Source organism: Pristis pectinata, chromosome 24, assembly GCF_009764475.1.
Source record: "Pristis pectinata isolate sPriPec2 chromosome 24, sPriPec2.1.pri, whole genome shotgun sequence".
NCBI classification, from domain to species: Eukaryota; Metazoa; Chordata; class Chondrichthyes; order Rhinopristiformes; family Pristidae; genus Pristis; species Pristis pectinata.
This window is the reverse complement of record NC_067428.1, coordinates 2,062,105-2,077,077: the sequence shown is the minus strand read 5'-3', so window position 1 is coordinate 2,077,077 and position 14,973 is coordinate 2,062,105. Positions and strand designations below refer to the sequence as shown.

At 51.5% G+C, this 14,973-nt stretch overlaps 1 protein-coding gene and 1 long non-coding RNA gene across 9 annotated transcripts in view; one reads left to right on the top strand and one right to left on the bottom strand.

The window, feature by feature from the left end:
- The first annotated feature begins 10,003 nt into the window (after positions 1 to 10,003).
- Positions 10,004 to 14,973, top strand: part of LOC127582549 (uncharacterized) — a 118,113-nt gene continuing 113,143 nt past the window's right edge. For all 5 annotated transcript variants that reach the window (XR_007958127.1, XR_007958125.1, XR_007958122.1 and 2 more), the window contains exon 1: positions 10,004 to 10,109. This is a non-coding gene — a long non-coding RNA (uncharacterized LOC127582549). The remainder of the gene's footprint in view (positions 10,110 to 14,973) is intronic.
- Positions 12,368 to 14,973, bottom strand: part of LOC127582547 (lipoprotein lipase-like) — a 140,591-nt gene continuing 137,985 nt past the window's right edge. For 3 of the 4 annotated variants that reach the window (XM_052037896.1, XM_052037894.1, XM_052037895.1), the window contains exon 10: positions 12,387 to 12,593. In XM_052037896.1, the coding sequence (XP_051893856.1) occupies positions 12,572 to 12,593 (22 nt within the window). In that variant the 3' untranslated portion in view covers positions 12,387 to 12,571. Of the gene's footprint in view, positions 12,594 to 14,973 lie in introns of all 4 variants that reach the window. The other variant, XM_052037892.1, reaches the window with a different exon arrangement.

Sequence of the window (14,973 nt, the reverse complement as noted above, 5' to 3'; positions counted from 1 at the left end):
TCCGTCCTTGGCCTTCTCCACAGCCAGGGTGGGGCCAGACACAAACCAGAGGAACAACACCTCGTATTCCATCTGGGGCAGTCTGCAAGCCCAGTGGTAGGAGCCATGAATTTTCCAGTTTCAGGTAACCCACTTCCCTGTGTTCCTTTCCTATCCCACTGGTCCACCCCGGCTCTCCAGCCCTTTGTTCACTTTCTGTGCTCCTCTCCCACCTGGTTCTATCTGCCCGTCACCACATACCTACCCCCGGGCTTTCTTCTCCCTCGACCCATCAGCTCTCTCTTATCTGGTGCCACATCACCTTACACCCACTGTCTCTAAACTCCATCCCCCCCCATCTACCATCATCCCCCACCTCACCTGGTTCCAGCCAGGCACCCACCACCCCGACCTTTTATATGCCGGCTTTCTTCTCTCCGCACTCTCAGCCCTGGTGCGGGGTCTCGACCCGAAACACGACCGACTCTGTCCCTCCACAGCTGCTGCCTGAACACTCAGTTCCACCGGCAGATTGTTCGCTCTCAAGACTTGTCATTTCTCAAACTCTCACCTCCCTGCCCAGCTTCCAGTCCCAGAGCACATTCTTCACATGCAGAATCCATCAGCAAGTTTCATTCGGAAGCGGTGAGGGTGTTGCCGTGGGAGACTTGCAAACAATTGAATCTCATAAGGTGCAGGAAAGGACTAAAGAAGATATTTTCCACAGGCTTTCACCGTAAGAAACTCAAATTCATTCAAGGTTTAAAGGTCTTTCACCTTGGGTTACAGACGTAACTTTCCATTGACTTACGGACTCAACAGCGAGTGACGTGACCCATTATCACCACAGAGAGAATAGTGTGGTCCGCTCCTGGGGAGGGATGTGGTCCACTCTTGGGGAGGGACTGACATGTCACCACACCACAGGGTGTGTGTCGACATGAGACAGTGCGGTGTGGTTCTAGCGCACTGTGGCCTCCGTGAGTTGTATAGTAGAAATGTGGTTTGGATGATGTGGGACTGCTCTGCTGTAATGTTGATGGTGTGATGAGCCACTCTGCAGGGGGTGTGCTGTCCACACACATTTCCGAAGTGCGGCAGCGTGCTGTCGGTGTCAGCGACCTGGAACAACGCAGCACCAGTGACGGTGCCTTGGAGCTGAACAATGTTGTCCCCTTTTCTGTCAGCTTCAACGTTTGTCTGTGTCATTGCACATTGTGTATGTGAGATATGGTTTGTACCTGGGCCTCCTGCCTCACTCTGGAGATGGCCTGAAGCTGGTAGAGTTTTCAATGATCTGTAAAAGTTACAGTTCCTGATGAGTGTGTGTGTGGAGAACAGTTTGCTCCCATACCGGGCAGCATGTTTATTTAAGTATCAAATAATTGGGGATATTTTCTGCAATATTTTAACATAACTTCATCTAGGCGTTCTCTCCTCCTGAAAACCACTCACAACATTCTCTCAATGGTTAGAACATAGAACACTACAGCACAGTACAGGCCCTTCAGCCCACGATGTTGTGCTGACATTTTATCCTGCTCTAAGATCTATCTAACCCTTCCCTCCCACATAGCCCTCCATTTCTCTATCATTCATGTGGCTATCTAAAAGTCTCTTAAATGCCCCTAATGTATCTGCCCCCACAACCTCTGCCAGCAGTGCGTTCCACGCGCCCGCCACTCTCTGTGTGGAAAAAAAACTTACCCTGACATCCCCCTATACTTTCCTCCAATCACCTTAAAATTATGTCCCCTCATCTTAGCCATTTTCACCCTGGGAAAGTCTCAGACTGTCCACTCGGTTTATGCCTCTTATCATCTTGTACACCTCTATCAAGTCACTTCTCATCTTCCTTCTCTCCAAAGAGAAAAGCCCTAGCTTGCTCAACCTATCCTCATAAGATACGCTCTCCAGTCCAGGCAGCATCCTGCTAAATCTCCTCTGCACCCTCTCTAAATCTTCCACATCCTTCCTAAAATAAGGCGACCAGAACTGAACACAATACTTCAAGTGTGGTCCAACCAGAGGTCTATAGAGCTGCAACATCACCTCACGGCTCTTGAACTCAATACCCTGGCTAATGAAGACCAACACACCATAAGCCTTCTTAACAACCCCATCGACCTGCGCAGCAACCTTGAGGGATCTATGGAAGTGGACCCCAAGATCCCTCTGTTCCTCCACACTGATAAGACTCCTGCCATTAACCTTGTATTCTGCCTTAAAATTCAACCTTCCAAAGTGAATCACTTCACACTTATCCAGGTTGAACTCCATCTGCCACTTCTCAGCCCAGCTCTGCATCCTATCAATGTCCTGTTGTAACCTACAGCAAACTACTACACTATCCACAATACCACCAGCTGTCATATCATCTGCAAACTTACTAACCCACCCTTCCACCTCCTCAACCAAGTCATTTATAAAAATCACAAAGAGCAGGGGTCCCAGAACAGATCCCTGCGGAACACCACTGGTCACCGACCTCCAGGCAGAATATGCTCCATCTACCACCACCCTCTGCCTTCCATGGGCGAGCCAATTCTGAATCCACACAGCCAGGTTTCCCTGGATCCCATGCCTCCTGACTTGCTGAATGAGCCTTCCATGAGGAACCTTATCAAGCGCCTTACTAAAATCCATGTACACCACATCCACTGCTCTACCTTCATCAACGTGCTTTGTCACATCCTCAGAATTCAATCAGGCTCGTGAGGTACGACCTGCCCCTCACAAAGCCATGCTGACTGTCCCTAATCAGGCTATGCTTCTCCAAATGCCCATAAATCCTGTCTCTAAGAATCTTCTCCAGTAATTTGCCCACCACTGACGTAAGACTCACTGGTCTGTAATTCCCAGGGTTATCCCTACTCCCTTTCTTAAACAAAGGAACAACATTTGCCACCCTCCAATCATCTGGCAGTATTCCTGTGGTTCAGTCCAACTGCTGGTGTGAATCTGTGCCTGGACACTTTGAGAAATGGAAGAGGGGTTGGGGTAGCCCTGATTTTGAAGGGTGGGGTACAGACTGAAGGATTGTAGCTCAGGACATCAAGAAGTGCAATGAGTTTGGGTGAAGCTAAGAAATAGCAAAGAGCAGAAGACACTGGTGGGAATTGGACACAGGCCCCAAACAGCAGTGGGAATGGAGGGCAGGGTACAGTTGGGGAATTACAGGTGAGTATACCAAGGGTCATACAATAATCACGGGGATCTTTAATCTACACAGAGACTGAACAAACCAAGTGATTCCCAGATTTTGAACTCTCTGCAGTTCGAAGTGTTTCCAACCTCACGCCTGAAACTGGCTCCACATTTGGAGCATTGACTCTAGTGTCAGACTCCCTCAGCAGCAGAAATTACCTTTCACCAGCTCCTCTGTTCTCCCAAGTATCATCAAAGCTTAAATAAGACCACTTCTTCACCTTCTGAATTGCAATAAATGCAATCCCAGCGCCTGTCAGCTCCTTGTCCCTTAACCTTTGAAATCCAGGAATCTTTATACCCATCCGAGAGAGACGCATGGTACTCCAGCTGTAGATTAACCAGCATAAGTTTTAACCTTGGGTGCCAAGTCCAATGTTTTATTGCATTTGATTATTTCTTTTACTCAATGTGCTATTCCAATGATTGATACACTTCCCCAAATCGCCAGCTCCTGGACCTCCCTGCCTTTAGAACGAAGAACGATACAGCACTTCAGCCCACAATGTCTGTGCCAAACGTGATGCCAAAGTAAGCAAAATCTCTTCTGCCTGCACATGATCCATATCCCTCCATCCCCTGCAGATTCACGTGTCTATCTAAAAGCCTCTTAAACACCTCTATTGTATCTGCTTCCACCCACACCCCAGGCAGCACATTCCAGGCACCCACCGCTCTGTGTAAAAACAAAATCTTGCCCCATATGTCTCCTTTAAACTTTCCCTCTCTCCCCTTCAATGCATGTCCTCGAGTATTTGACATTTCTACCCTGGGAAAACGATTCCAACTGTCACCCTATCCACGCCTCTCATAATTTTTAAAACATCCATCAGGTCTCCCCTCAGCCTCCAGCACTCCAGAGAAAACATCCCAAGTGTGTCCAACCTCTCCTTATAGCTCATACCCTCTAATCCAGGCAGCGTCCTGGTGAACCTCTGGGGCACCCTCCCCAAAGCCTCCACATCCTTCTTGTATTGGGCTGACCAGAACTGCACACAATGCTCCGAGTGTGGCCTGACCAAAGTTTTAAACAGCTGCAACATGACTTCCTGACTCTAGTACTCAGTGCCCCATTAGGTTGTTACCTTTTCAAATGCGATGTACACCACAGTTTCCAGGTCCAAAGTGGACACTTCACACTTGCACACCTCAAATCCCTTTGTTATAGTTTTGTCCATTTACTCAATCTATTCATACCTGCTTCCATCCGTACTGCAAACTGTGCTGCCTACTATTTGTGTCACTGGTAAGCTTGTGTCCATGGCTTTCTATGTTATAGCTCAAGTAGGAGCAGGACATGGACCGTAAATGGTAGGGCACTAAGGCATGTTAATGAACAGAGAGGCCTTAGAGACCAGGTCCATTATGTCCTGAACGTGGCTACACAGGTCTATAGGATGGTGAGGAAGGCGTATGGCATAGGTGGGGGCATAGATGTTATGTTGCAACTTGACAAAACACTGGTTAGGTTGCATTTGGAGTATTGTGTGGCATTCTGGTCACTACACTGGAGAATGAGTGTGATTGCATGGGGAGGGTGCAGAGGACATTCACCAGAATGGTGCCTGGATTGGACAACTTCAGTTAAGGGGAGAGATTGGATAGGGTGGGCTTGTTTCCCAGGGTGAAGGAGACTGAGGGACGAGCCGATGGAGGTATACAAGATTATGAGAGGTGCAGATAGGGTAGGTAATCAAAATCTTTTTCTGACAGCAGGGCTATCAAAAGCAACGAGGTATGGGTGAGAGGTGAATTTTAAAGGGGATCTGAGAGGTAAGCTTTTAGAGTCCATACAGCATGTAAACAGGCCCTTTGTTCCCAACTGGTCCATGCTAGCCATCAACCTTCCAATTACATTCATCCTACACTCCCCACATTCTCATCAACCCCCTCCAGTTTCTTCCCCTCACCTACACACTAGGGGCAATTTACAGCGGTCAATTGACCTCCCAGCCTGCACGTGTTTGGGATGTAGGAGGAAACCCATGCGGTCCCAGGGAGAAGGTGCAAACTCCACGCAGACAGCACCGGAGGTCAGGATCGAACTGGTGCTGTGATGCAGTGGCTCCACTAGCCGCACTACTGTCCGCCTTTGGCTGGTATCTGGAACACACAGCCAGAGGAGGTGGCGGAGTCCGATACAATCACTGCGTTTTAGACTGACACTAGCAGGCAAGGCACAGAAGGATACCAACCTCATGTGGGCAAATGGGACTCGTGTGGATGGACAAAAAGGTCGGCACAGACATGGTGGGCTGAATGGCCTGTTCCTGTGCTGTACTAACAGCAGAGGACCCAGCACCCATCCCTGCAGCACACCACAGCCCTCCAATCTGAAAAACAGCCCCCCACTACTACCCTCTGCTCCTACAACCAGGCCAATTTTGTATCCATTTGGCTTAAGGCAAGTCAAGTGGAGTTTATTGTCATGTGCACAGGTGTGGTGAGGTACAGGTACAACGCAGCCTGGATCCCATGGGATCTAACCTTCCGGACCAGCCTACCATGCGGGACCTTGTCAAAGTCCTGTCAACTCTTAGTCTGAAGGATAGGGGGGATAGCCAGTATAACGAGGTGGTAGAAAGGGCTGGAGCGAGAGCTGGCAAGCGATAGGTGGATCCAGGTGAGGGAGGGGCATGATAGGCAGGTGGGGGAGGAGAGAGTGGGTTCAGTCCAGGTAAAGGGTCTCGACCCGAAATGTCGACTGTCCATTTCCCTCCATAGATGCCCCTCGATCTGCCAAGTCCCTCCAGCGCTTTGTGTGTTGCTCCCGATTCTAACATCTGCAGTCTCTTGTATCTCAGTCGTACTAGAGGAGCCCAGTAGTCTGGATACTTAATACTAGGGGAGTCCTGTAACATGGATACATAATACTAGGGGAGACCTGTAACCTGGATATATAATGCAGTGCGTGAGACAGCTGGACGTTATTGGAGATGAGGAAGCCCCCAGCACCAGACTCCCTGCCAGCCCGCAGTGTTTGCCAGTCGCTCGATCGGCCAGGCTGTCTGTGTCGACTGTCAGACTGGCACAATCTGCAGCCCTTGCTGTGGTCGCCCTGGAAACGGCAGCAACGGAGGAGGCTAGTTGCCAGACAGGCTTGGCAGAGTGTCACAGAATGTATAAACAGTGTCCCCCCCACCCCCACCCCCACCCCCAACACAGGGCTTTGCAACAGCAAGAAATCTTCCATCGGCTACAGAGGGAAGCAAAGGCAAAGCTGCAAGTGGTGGGCTTCCAGTTCCAGATCCCACACAAACTGACGCTGTGGGCAAGGAGAGGCAAGTGGGCTTGTGTGGAGACAATGTTGATCGAGGGCTGGTTCCCTGCTGGCTGATGTACAGGATCAGTGCTGCATTGTATAGGCACCGAGACCTCAGCAGAAAGTATTCGACTTGTGTTGAGAACTTGCTGGTCCCCTTTCACTAAAGAACAATTTAATTAAACCTGAACTGTCCAAGGGCGCAACACCAAGCTGGCTGTGCCCAGCAGGTGAGGTGCATTTGGTTAGTGCACACAGAGCATCTCATTGACATAGAGAGATACAGCACACAAATAGGTCCTTCAGCCCCCTGACTCCGTGCCAACCATCAAACACCCATCCACACTAATCCTATTCTACTCCCATTTTATTCTCTCCACATTCCCACCAACTCCTCCCAGATTCTACCCCTCACCACCACACTGGTGGCAATTTATTACAACTTTGTTACAATTGAACAGGGCCACACATGGGGCACTGTGCACAATTTTGGTCTCCTTGCATAAGAAAAGATAAAGTAACATTGAAGACAAGTCCTAAAGACATTCACCAGGATAATTCCTGGGATGAGAGGATAGTCCTATGAAGAAAGGTTAAACAGGTTGGGTCTGTATTCTTCAGAGTTTAGAAGAATGAGGGGTGATCTTATTGAAACACAAGGTAGATGTCAAGATGTTTTCACTAGTGGGAAAGTCTTGAACAAGAAGACATCGTTTCAACATAAGGGGCCAGTCTTTAAAAACTGAGGTCGATGGAAATATCTTCTCAGAAAGCGTGGTGAATCTCTGGAATTCTCCTCCTCAGAGAGTTGTGGAGGCCGGATCATTAGAAGTACTTGAAGTGGCAGTAGATACATTTGTGAAAGATTGGGGGATTGAGGGCTCTGGCACAGAGGAGGAGTAGATCAGCCATGATCATATTGCACGGCGGGACAGGCTAGAGGGGCCAAGTGGCCTTCTGCCTGGTTGCTTGCATTTAGTTGAAAATGACCAAAGGTGACTTTAGTTTGTGTTCATGTGTTCCGTAGCAGCCAATTAACCTATCAACCTGCACAGCTTTGGGGTGTGGAAGGGAAACCAGGGCATCTGGAGGAAACCCTCAGTCACAGAACATGCAGACTCCACACAGACAGCACCAGAAGCGGGGATCGAACCTGGTTGTCGGAGCAGCGAAGTAGTAGCTCCACTCGCCGCAGCACCGCGCCAACGCCACCTGCTATACTCATACCGTCTCACCCAGACAAAGCCACTGTGAACCCCCAGATCCAAATCCCAAGGTACAATCACGGCGGGACTCGGATCAAACGACTTGGATCAACTTTGGTCACTCTCAACTGAATCCGAGGCACTGAATCACAATCACAGAATGGTTCAAAGGCCACTTGGCCCATCAAGTCTGTACTGGCTCCATGTAGAGCAATCTAACTTGTCCCAATCTTCTCGCCTCTCCCCATTGTCCTGTAAATGCTTTCTTTTCAGATACGTATCCAGCTCCTTTTGAACGCCACAACAGTATCCGCCTCCACCCCTTCCCCGGCAGCACATTCCAGACCCAACCGCTCGCTGCGTAAAACATTTCCTCTGATTGTCTATCCCCCTATTGGACATCCTCTCGTTCTTGACCTCTCCACTATTCTCTCTTTCTACTCTGTCTTCAAACTCCATGACTCTAAATATCTCCGTCAGACTTCCTCAGTCACTGAGTACATTCAGGACAGGAATCAACAGATCTGTGGATGTTGAGGAAACCAAGGGATATAGGGTTAGTGTAGGAAGCAGTATGGAGGTAAAAGATCAGCCACAACCTTATTGAATGGAAGACCAGGCAGGAGGGGCCGAATCTGCCTCTATATCTTTTGCTGTCATGCACAAAGCTACAATGTAGTGTAGGACCAAGGGGAATCGGTCAGCTCACTACCCCGGACCCACAGCCCTCCTGCCCCAGTCAGAGTGAAGGGGAGACAGTGACACTGAAGCTCAGACACTGGGCAGGCTGGGACCTGCTGCTTTCGGTGCCCCTCGTCCCCAGGGCAGCATTTATTACCCATCCCTAGCTGCCCGTGAGCCACCTGTTGGGTGGGAAGTCCTGGGAGTTAGATCCAACTGTGCTGAAGGACTGGTGATACACGACCAGGTCAGCTTGTAGTGGGGCACGGAGGGGATGGTGTTCCCATCGCTCCTGCTGCCATTGTCATTGTCGGCTGTAGTGGTCACTAACTTGGGAGACACCCCGGAGTGGCCGGGGTGAGTAATTCCAGCTCATTTTTGAGGTGGTGGAGGGAGGTGCTCACTGCAGTGGGGCAGCGGTGGAGGGAGTGAATGGTTAAGGTGCTTCATGTTATGCCGATTTACAAGCCGGCTAGTCTTGGATGGTCAGGGTGCCGAACTTCTGGAGCTGCAGTCATCCAGGCAAGTGGAGAGTGCTCCGTCACACTCCTGACATGTACCTGTGGATCACGGGAAGGTTGTGGGCTGTCAGGAGCTGGATACCCAGCCTCTGACCTGCTCTGATGGTCACGGCACCTTCGCAGATGGTCTTGTTCGGTGTCTGGTCAGTGGTGACCCCAGGATATTAACACTGATGGAAGGAAGATGACAGGATGAAGCAGCTGGGTCCAGGACTCTGCGCTGAGCAACTCTGCAGTGATGTCCGGGGGCTGAGGTTCCCGGCCTCTGACAACCGCAACCATCTTCCTCCGTGCAAGGTGTCACTCCAACCCCTTGATGCCCACTGACTTGCACCAGAGAACCTTCAAAGCACAGTATTGGACCCAGATCTGTGGGGAATACCATCACCGCTCTGCTCTCTCTGTACTGAGCATGAATCATTAGTTTAATCACTTATTGACACACAGGACTTGGGTGTTGACAGTGAGACATTTTTGCAGAGTGTGTTGGGCCTTAATTCGGAAGTTTTGCCTAACTAATTACTGAATGCTCAAAATTCACTTTTACCCAGTTCATCTGATAATAAAAGGGAGTTGTCAGTAAAATAGCCGAAACTATTGGAACCATTTGGTTCACTAATGTGGCTTCAGGAAGGAATGGTGGTGTCCTTTCCCAGTGTGGACTGTCCGTGACTCCCGTCCCACCACGTCAGAACTGCTGCTTCGGACCCTGCCGGGATTGGCAGCCCCTCAGCTGACCAGACTTGCCCCTTTTCCTCAGGGTGTGTGGGACGGCCAACGTACACCTACCCCAGCAGCGCACACACGTCCCCAGGGCATCGATTACACAGGGAGAGGCTGCTCTCCGACATTACTATATCTTGTTTGCTCTAACGTCTTGCCTGTTTTTCCAGGAATCCTTCAATTCCAGATTTACCAGCTGTTTTAGTTACATGGGCTTCACTTACTGGAAAATGAAGCCCATGTAACGAATTCCTCACATCCTGCCCTTTGTCTTTGGTTACAGACACTCCCTTATTTACTCACAAGCTGAGGCCGTGTGATTGATGAGGGAGTTCTTGGTAGGTAAACAGCACATCACATCAGGGCATAAACAATCCCTTGGACATCAAACCCTGGCCCAGCTCCAAGTGCCCGCCAGTAACCCCAGCGACTCCAGGGAGAAGTGGAAGCTTTGGAAGCGCCACCGGTCTGAATCGGTGGGCTCCTCTCCCTGCCCCGAAGAGCCCCCGAGTGACCAGCTGCACACTTGAGGTAGGGGTGAATTGTTAAAGGTGAAGTGTTAAAGGCATATTTTAACAGCTGTTTACTCATCTAAGACTGCAGAAACACTTTAACCACCCCCCACCTCCATGCGGTGATAGGAAGTGTCTGTGTGAGGTTCACTGAGACCCAGACACTGCTGTCCTGGTGGGTCTGGAGAACATTCCCCACACTCAGCACTGACTGTTCTCCCACTACCCGCTTGGACCAGCGGCTGAACCTGCCGTCAGGAGCCAGTGCACCCGTGGTTTGCAAGGGCTGTCCTGCTTCAGATCTGTCCCTACCCCCACGTTCCTGTACAGTGGAATTCTGTGGCTGCTAGCTGAGCTCCCTCGGTACAGTCAGTGGGTCTGAGCTCCCTTGGTACAGGCGGTGTGGGTCTGAGCTCCCTCTGTACAGTCTGGGTGGCTCTGAGCCCCTCGGTACAGGTGGTGAGTCTGAGCTCCCTCGGTACAGGCGGTGTGGGTCTGAGCTCCCTCTGTACAGTCTGGGTGGCTCTGAGCCCCTTGGTACAGGTGGTGAGTCTGAGCTCCCTCGGTATAGTCAGTGGGTTTGAGCTCCCTTGGTACAGTCCATGTGTGTCTGAGCTCCCTTGGTACAGGCGGTGTGGGTCTGAGCTCCCTCGGTACGGTCTGGGTGGCTCTGAGCCCCTCGGTACAGGTGGTGAGTCTGAGCTCCCTCGGTACAGGCGGTGTGGGTCTGAGCTCCCTCTGTACAGTCTGGGTGGCTCTGAGCCCCTTGGTACAGGTGGTGCGTCTGAGCTCCCTCGGTACAGTCAGTGGGTCTGAGCTCCCTCGGTATAGGCGGTGTGGGTCTGAGCTCCCTCGGTACAGTCTGGGTGGCTCTGAGCCCCTTGGTACAGGTGGTGCGTCTGAGCTCCCTCGGTACAGTCAGTGGGTCTGAGCTCCCTCGGTACCAGTGCTCGGTCCACCACAGCCGTCTTGAGCTGTCCATTGCCTGTCACTGTAACTTCCCGTCCCTTTCCCACACTGACCTGTCAGTCGGCCTTCTCCACAGGCAAGGTGAGGCCCAGCACGAACCAGAAGAACAACACCTCGTATTCCACTTAAACATTGGATTTTCCAATCCCAGGTGACCCACCGCCCTGGTGTTCCTTTCCCACTCCCACCGGTCCACCCAGGGTCCGTCCCTTCTCCACCTTTCCCGCCCCTGCCCCCTCGTTACCGACACCCATCACCGACCACTGCTCCCGTCTCTGCCCTTCCCCCTCCCCTCCCCCTCCCCTCCCCCTCCCCTCCCCTTCCCCCTCCCCTTACTTGCCTAAAATCTTTTTTCCTTATGTTTCCACCTACCAGCCCCCGCCTCACCCCTCCCCCTCACCTCTTTACACCGGCCATCTCCCCTCTCAGCCCTGACGCAGGTTCTCGACCCGAAACGTCGACAATACCTTCCCCCACCCCCCACCCCCACAGATGCTGCTCGACCTGCTGAGTTCCTCCAGTGGTTCGTTTTTTGCTCCAGATTCCCCGACCTCTGGCCTATCTCAGGTTCCCCCGACCTCTGACCCGCCCCAGGCCTGTTCCCGACCTCTTTGTGTTTTGCCTGCTGTCTCCCAGCCATTCCTTCACTGTGCGGCTGCTCTGACCCCACTACCCGCCTGCCCCCCTCCCCGCGCGCGAGGGGCTGGCGATGGGATGGTGTGTCACGGTCGTGTGTCGTCGTGCCGAGCTGTGCAGCTGGTGTCCCCGGAGCGGTTCACTCTGACCCCGGTGCCCTGGGAGGGGCCCAGGTGAGGACGGAGTAATGGCTGGCGATGGACCGCTGTTCCATCCAGGGAGGCCCCACTCACCCCCCCCCACCCACTCCCGCAAACCCCACCCACCCAACCCCCTCCTCCCCACCCACCACCCCAACCCCACACCTCCCCACCCCCTACCTCACCCACTCCACCCCAATCCCCTCCCCCCAACCCCACCTACACAACCCCCCCCCATCCAACACACCACCCTAACCCCACCCTACCCCCCCACCCTCCACCCCCCCCATACACCCCTCAACTTCCTGTGGGCTGGAGAGCTGGGTGGGAGTGTGTCGACATGAGGGGGAGCGGAGGCAGAGCTGGAGGTTGGGAAGACTGGGCTGGAGTGAGCGGGGGTCAGGGAGGGGATCGGGCCGGGGTTGAGAGGGTTTGGAAGCCAGCAGTGAGGAAACGTGTTCCGGGAAGGGAGCGGGAAGCCCATGGATGGCTTTGACTGTCGTAACATATGAAAAGAAAAGGCTATTATTTTGGGAATACACAATGCTCAATAGTCAAGTTCATTGGGTTAATGCAGCGACTGTACACGGTATTTACAGTGACTTTACAATATATACAAATAAATACCATCCCAAAAAGTAAACGTGAGCCCTGAAGGGAGAGTTATCATGTGAACAACCACTGCCGCTGATGCCGGTTCCTGCAGTGGTCCGGTCCATCCTCACAGCAACGTCTCTCAGTGCTCCTGACCACGGGGACTGTGAGAGAGGGAGAGGAGAGGATGAAACACTGTGTGTGGAGCAGAGATACTGACACCAGCCAAGACCCACAGCACTGCCCAGTAACAGCTACGTCTCTCCAACTACACCCTGCACCCAGACCACTAGTCACGGCCTCCGGTCCGAGAAACAACCTTCCACCATTGCCCTCTGCTTCCTACCATCAAGCCAATTCTGTATCCAATGACCCAGCTCTCCCTGGATCCCATGCGATCTAACTTTCCATCCAGCCTACCATGTGGAACCTTAAAGGCCTTACTGAAGTCCATATAGACCACATCTACCACCCTGCCCTCATCGACCTTCTTGGTTACTTCTTCAAAGAACTCAATCAAATTCAGATGTGATCTCCCACACACAAAGCAGTGCTGACTATCCCTTATCAACCCTGTTCTTTCCAAACGCATGTATATCTTATCCCTCAGAATCCTCTCCAGTAACCTACCTACCACAGATATTAGGCTTACTGGTCCCAAATAAAGGCACAACATTAGCCACCCTGCAGTCCCCTGGCACCTCATCCGACATTAGCAGTGATGCAAATATCTCAGCCAGGGCTCCCACAATTTCTCCTGCCTCCCACAGTGTTCCTGAATATAATTGGACAGGCCTTCTGAAGATTTAACTACCTTCATACATTTTAAGACGTCCTGTACCTCCCTTATTGTATCTCAGACTATCCCCAAGACATCCCCATCAACTATCTCAGGTTCCAAAGTCTTCATATCTTTCTCCACAGTAAAAACAGAGGAGAAATACTCATTGAGGACCTCGTCCTTCTCCTGTGGCTCCACACGTAGATGTCCACTTAGGTCTGAGGGGCCCTATTCTCTCTCTAGATTATCTCTCTATTTCCCTTAATGAACATATAAAATCCCTTTGGATCTTCCCTGCCAAAGGTATCTCATGCCCCCTTTTTGCCCTCCTGATTTCCTTCGAGTACACTCCTACACCCCCTATACTCCTCCCGGGATTCACTTGATCCTAGCAGCCTGTACCTGACCCATGCCTCCTTTTTCCTGACCAGACCCTCAATATCCCTCGTCATCCAGGGTTCCCTACTCCTGCCAGCCTTGCTCTCCACTCTAACAGGACCATGAAGATCCTGAACTCTCAGTATCTCACTTTTAAAAGCCTCCCACTTGCCAGACATCCCTTTGCCTGCAAACAACCTACTCCAATCAACATTTGCAAGTTCCTGAGGCAAGGTCAAAATTTGCTTTGGCCCAGTTTAGAACTCTAACTTGTGGACCAGATCTGTCCTTTTCCATAACGAATTTAAAACTAATAGAACTATGGTCACTGGTCTCAAAGTGCTCCCCCACTGACACCTCAGTCACTTGTCCAGACCCATCTCCCAAGAGTAGGTCAAGCTTTGCCCTCTCCCTGGTAGGGCCTTCTATATATTGCCTGAGGAAAGTTTCCTGGACGCACTGAACAAATTCCACCCCATCTAAGCCCTTAGCGCAATGGCAGTCCCAGTCTATGTTAGGAAAGTTAAAATCCCTTGCTATGACAACCCTATTATTCTTGAGCTTTCTGCAGTCTCCCTGCGTATTTGTTCCATGGCTGATATCCACTTCAGTGCCCTGTTCCCCATATCCCTTCATCCCTTTGGCACAAAGGCATTGATCCACCTCCCTGAATGACTTGTCCCCCACCGCACTCAGTGGGAGAGGCTCTTCAGGTTCACCACCCACTGGAATCACAGCCACCGTCACTTATGGCGGAAAATTCCAGAAGTGGTGGAGTAGCTGCAGTTAGAACCCATTCCTCACCCCTGCACTCCAAGGATATGGTTGGTAGAAACATGCCAAGTCCTTCACCCTGATTGAATCGATTCAGGTGCAGATTAACTGAGAGGTCACGTCCCAAAACCAGCCCTTTTCAATCTTCTTCTGCCACTAAATGGGGGCAGCAGGACCCGACTCTACTCCACGGACGTGGCTCCTCAGGAACCGGGACTGGGAAATAGGTCTGAGCTGGCCCGTGGTCTCCAGAGTCAAACATTCCCTGGACCAGATCTTCTACTCTGCTTTGATCCTTGGAATCTCTTATTCCTTCATGATGCAGAAGGAGGCCATTCTGCCCATTGAATCTGTGCTGGCTCTCAGAGCAATCCCATTCCGCCTTTTATTTCCCTCTACACTAAGGACAATTTACACTGACCAATTAACCTACCAACCCACGTCTTTGGCATGTGGGAGGAAACCAGAGCACCCGGGGAACCGCACACTGTCCCAGGGAGAACGTGCAAACTCCACACAGACAGTACCCAAGGTCAAGGTTGAACCCAAGTCACCAGGGGTGGGCTGTGAGGCAGCAGCACTACACGCTGCACCACCATGTTGCCCTATTT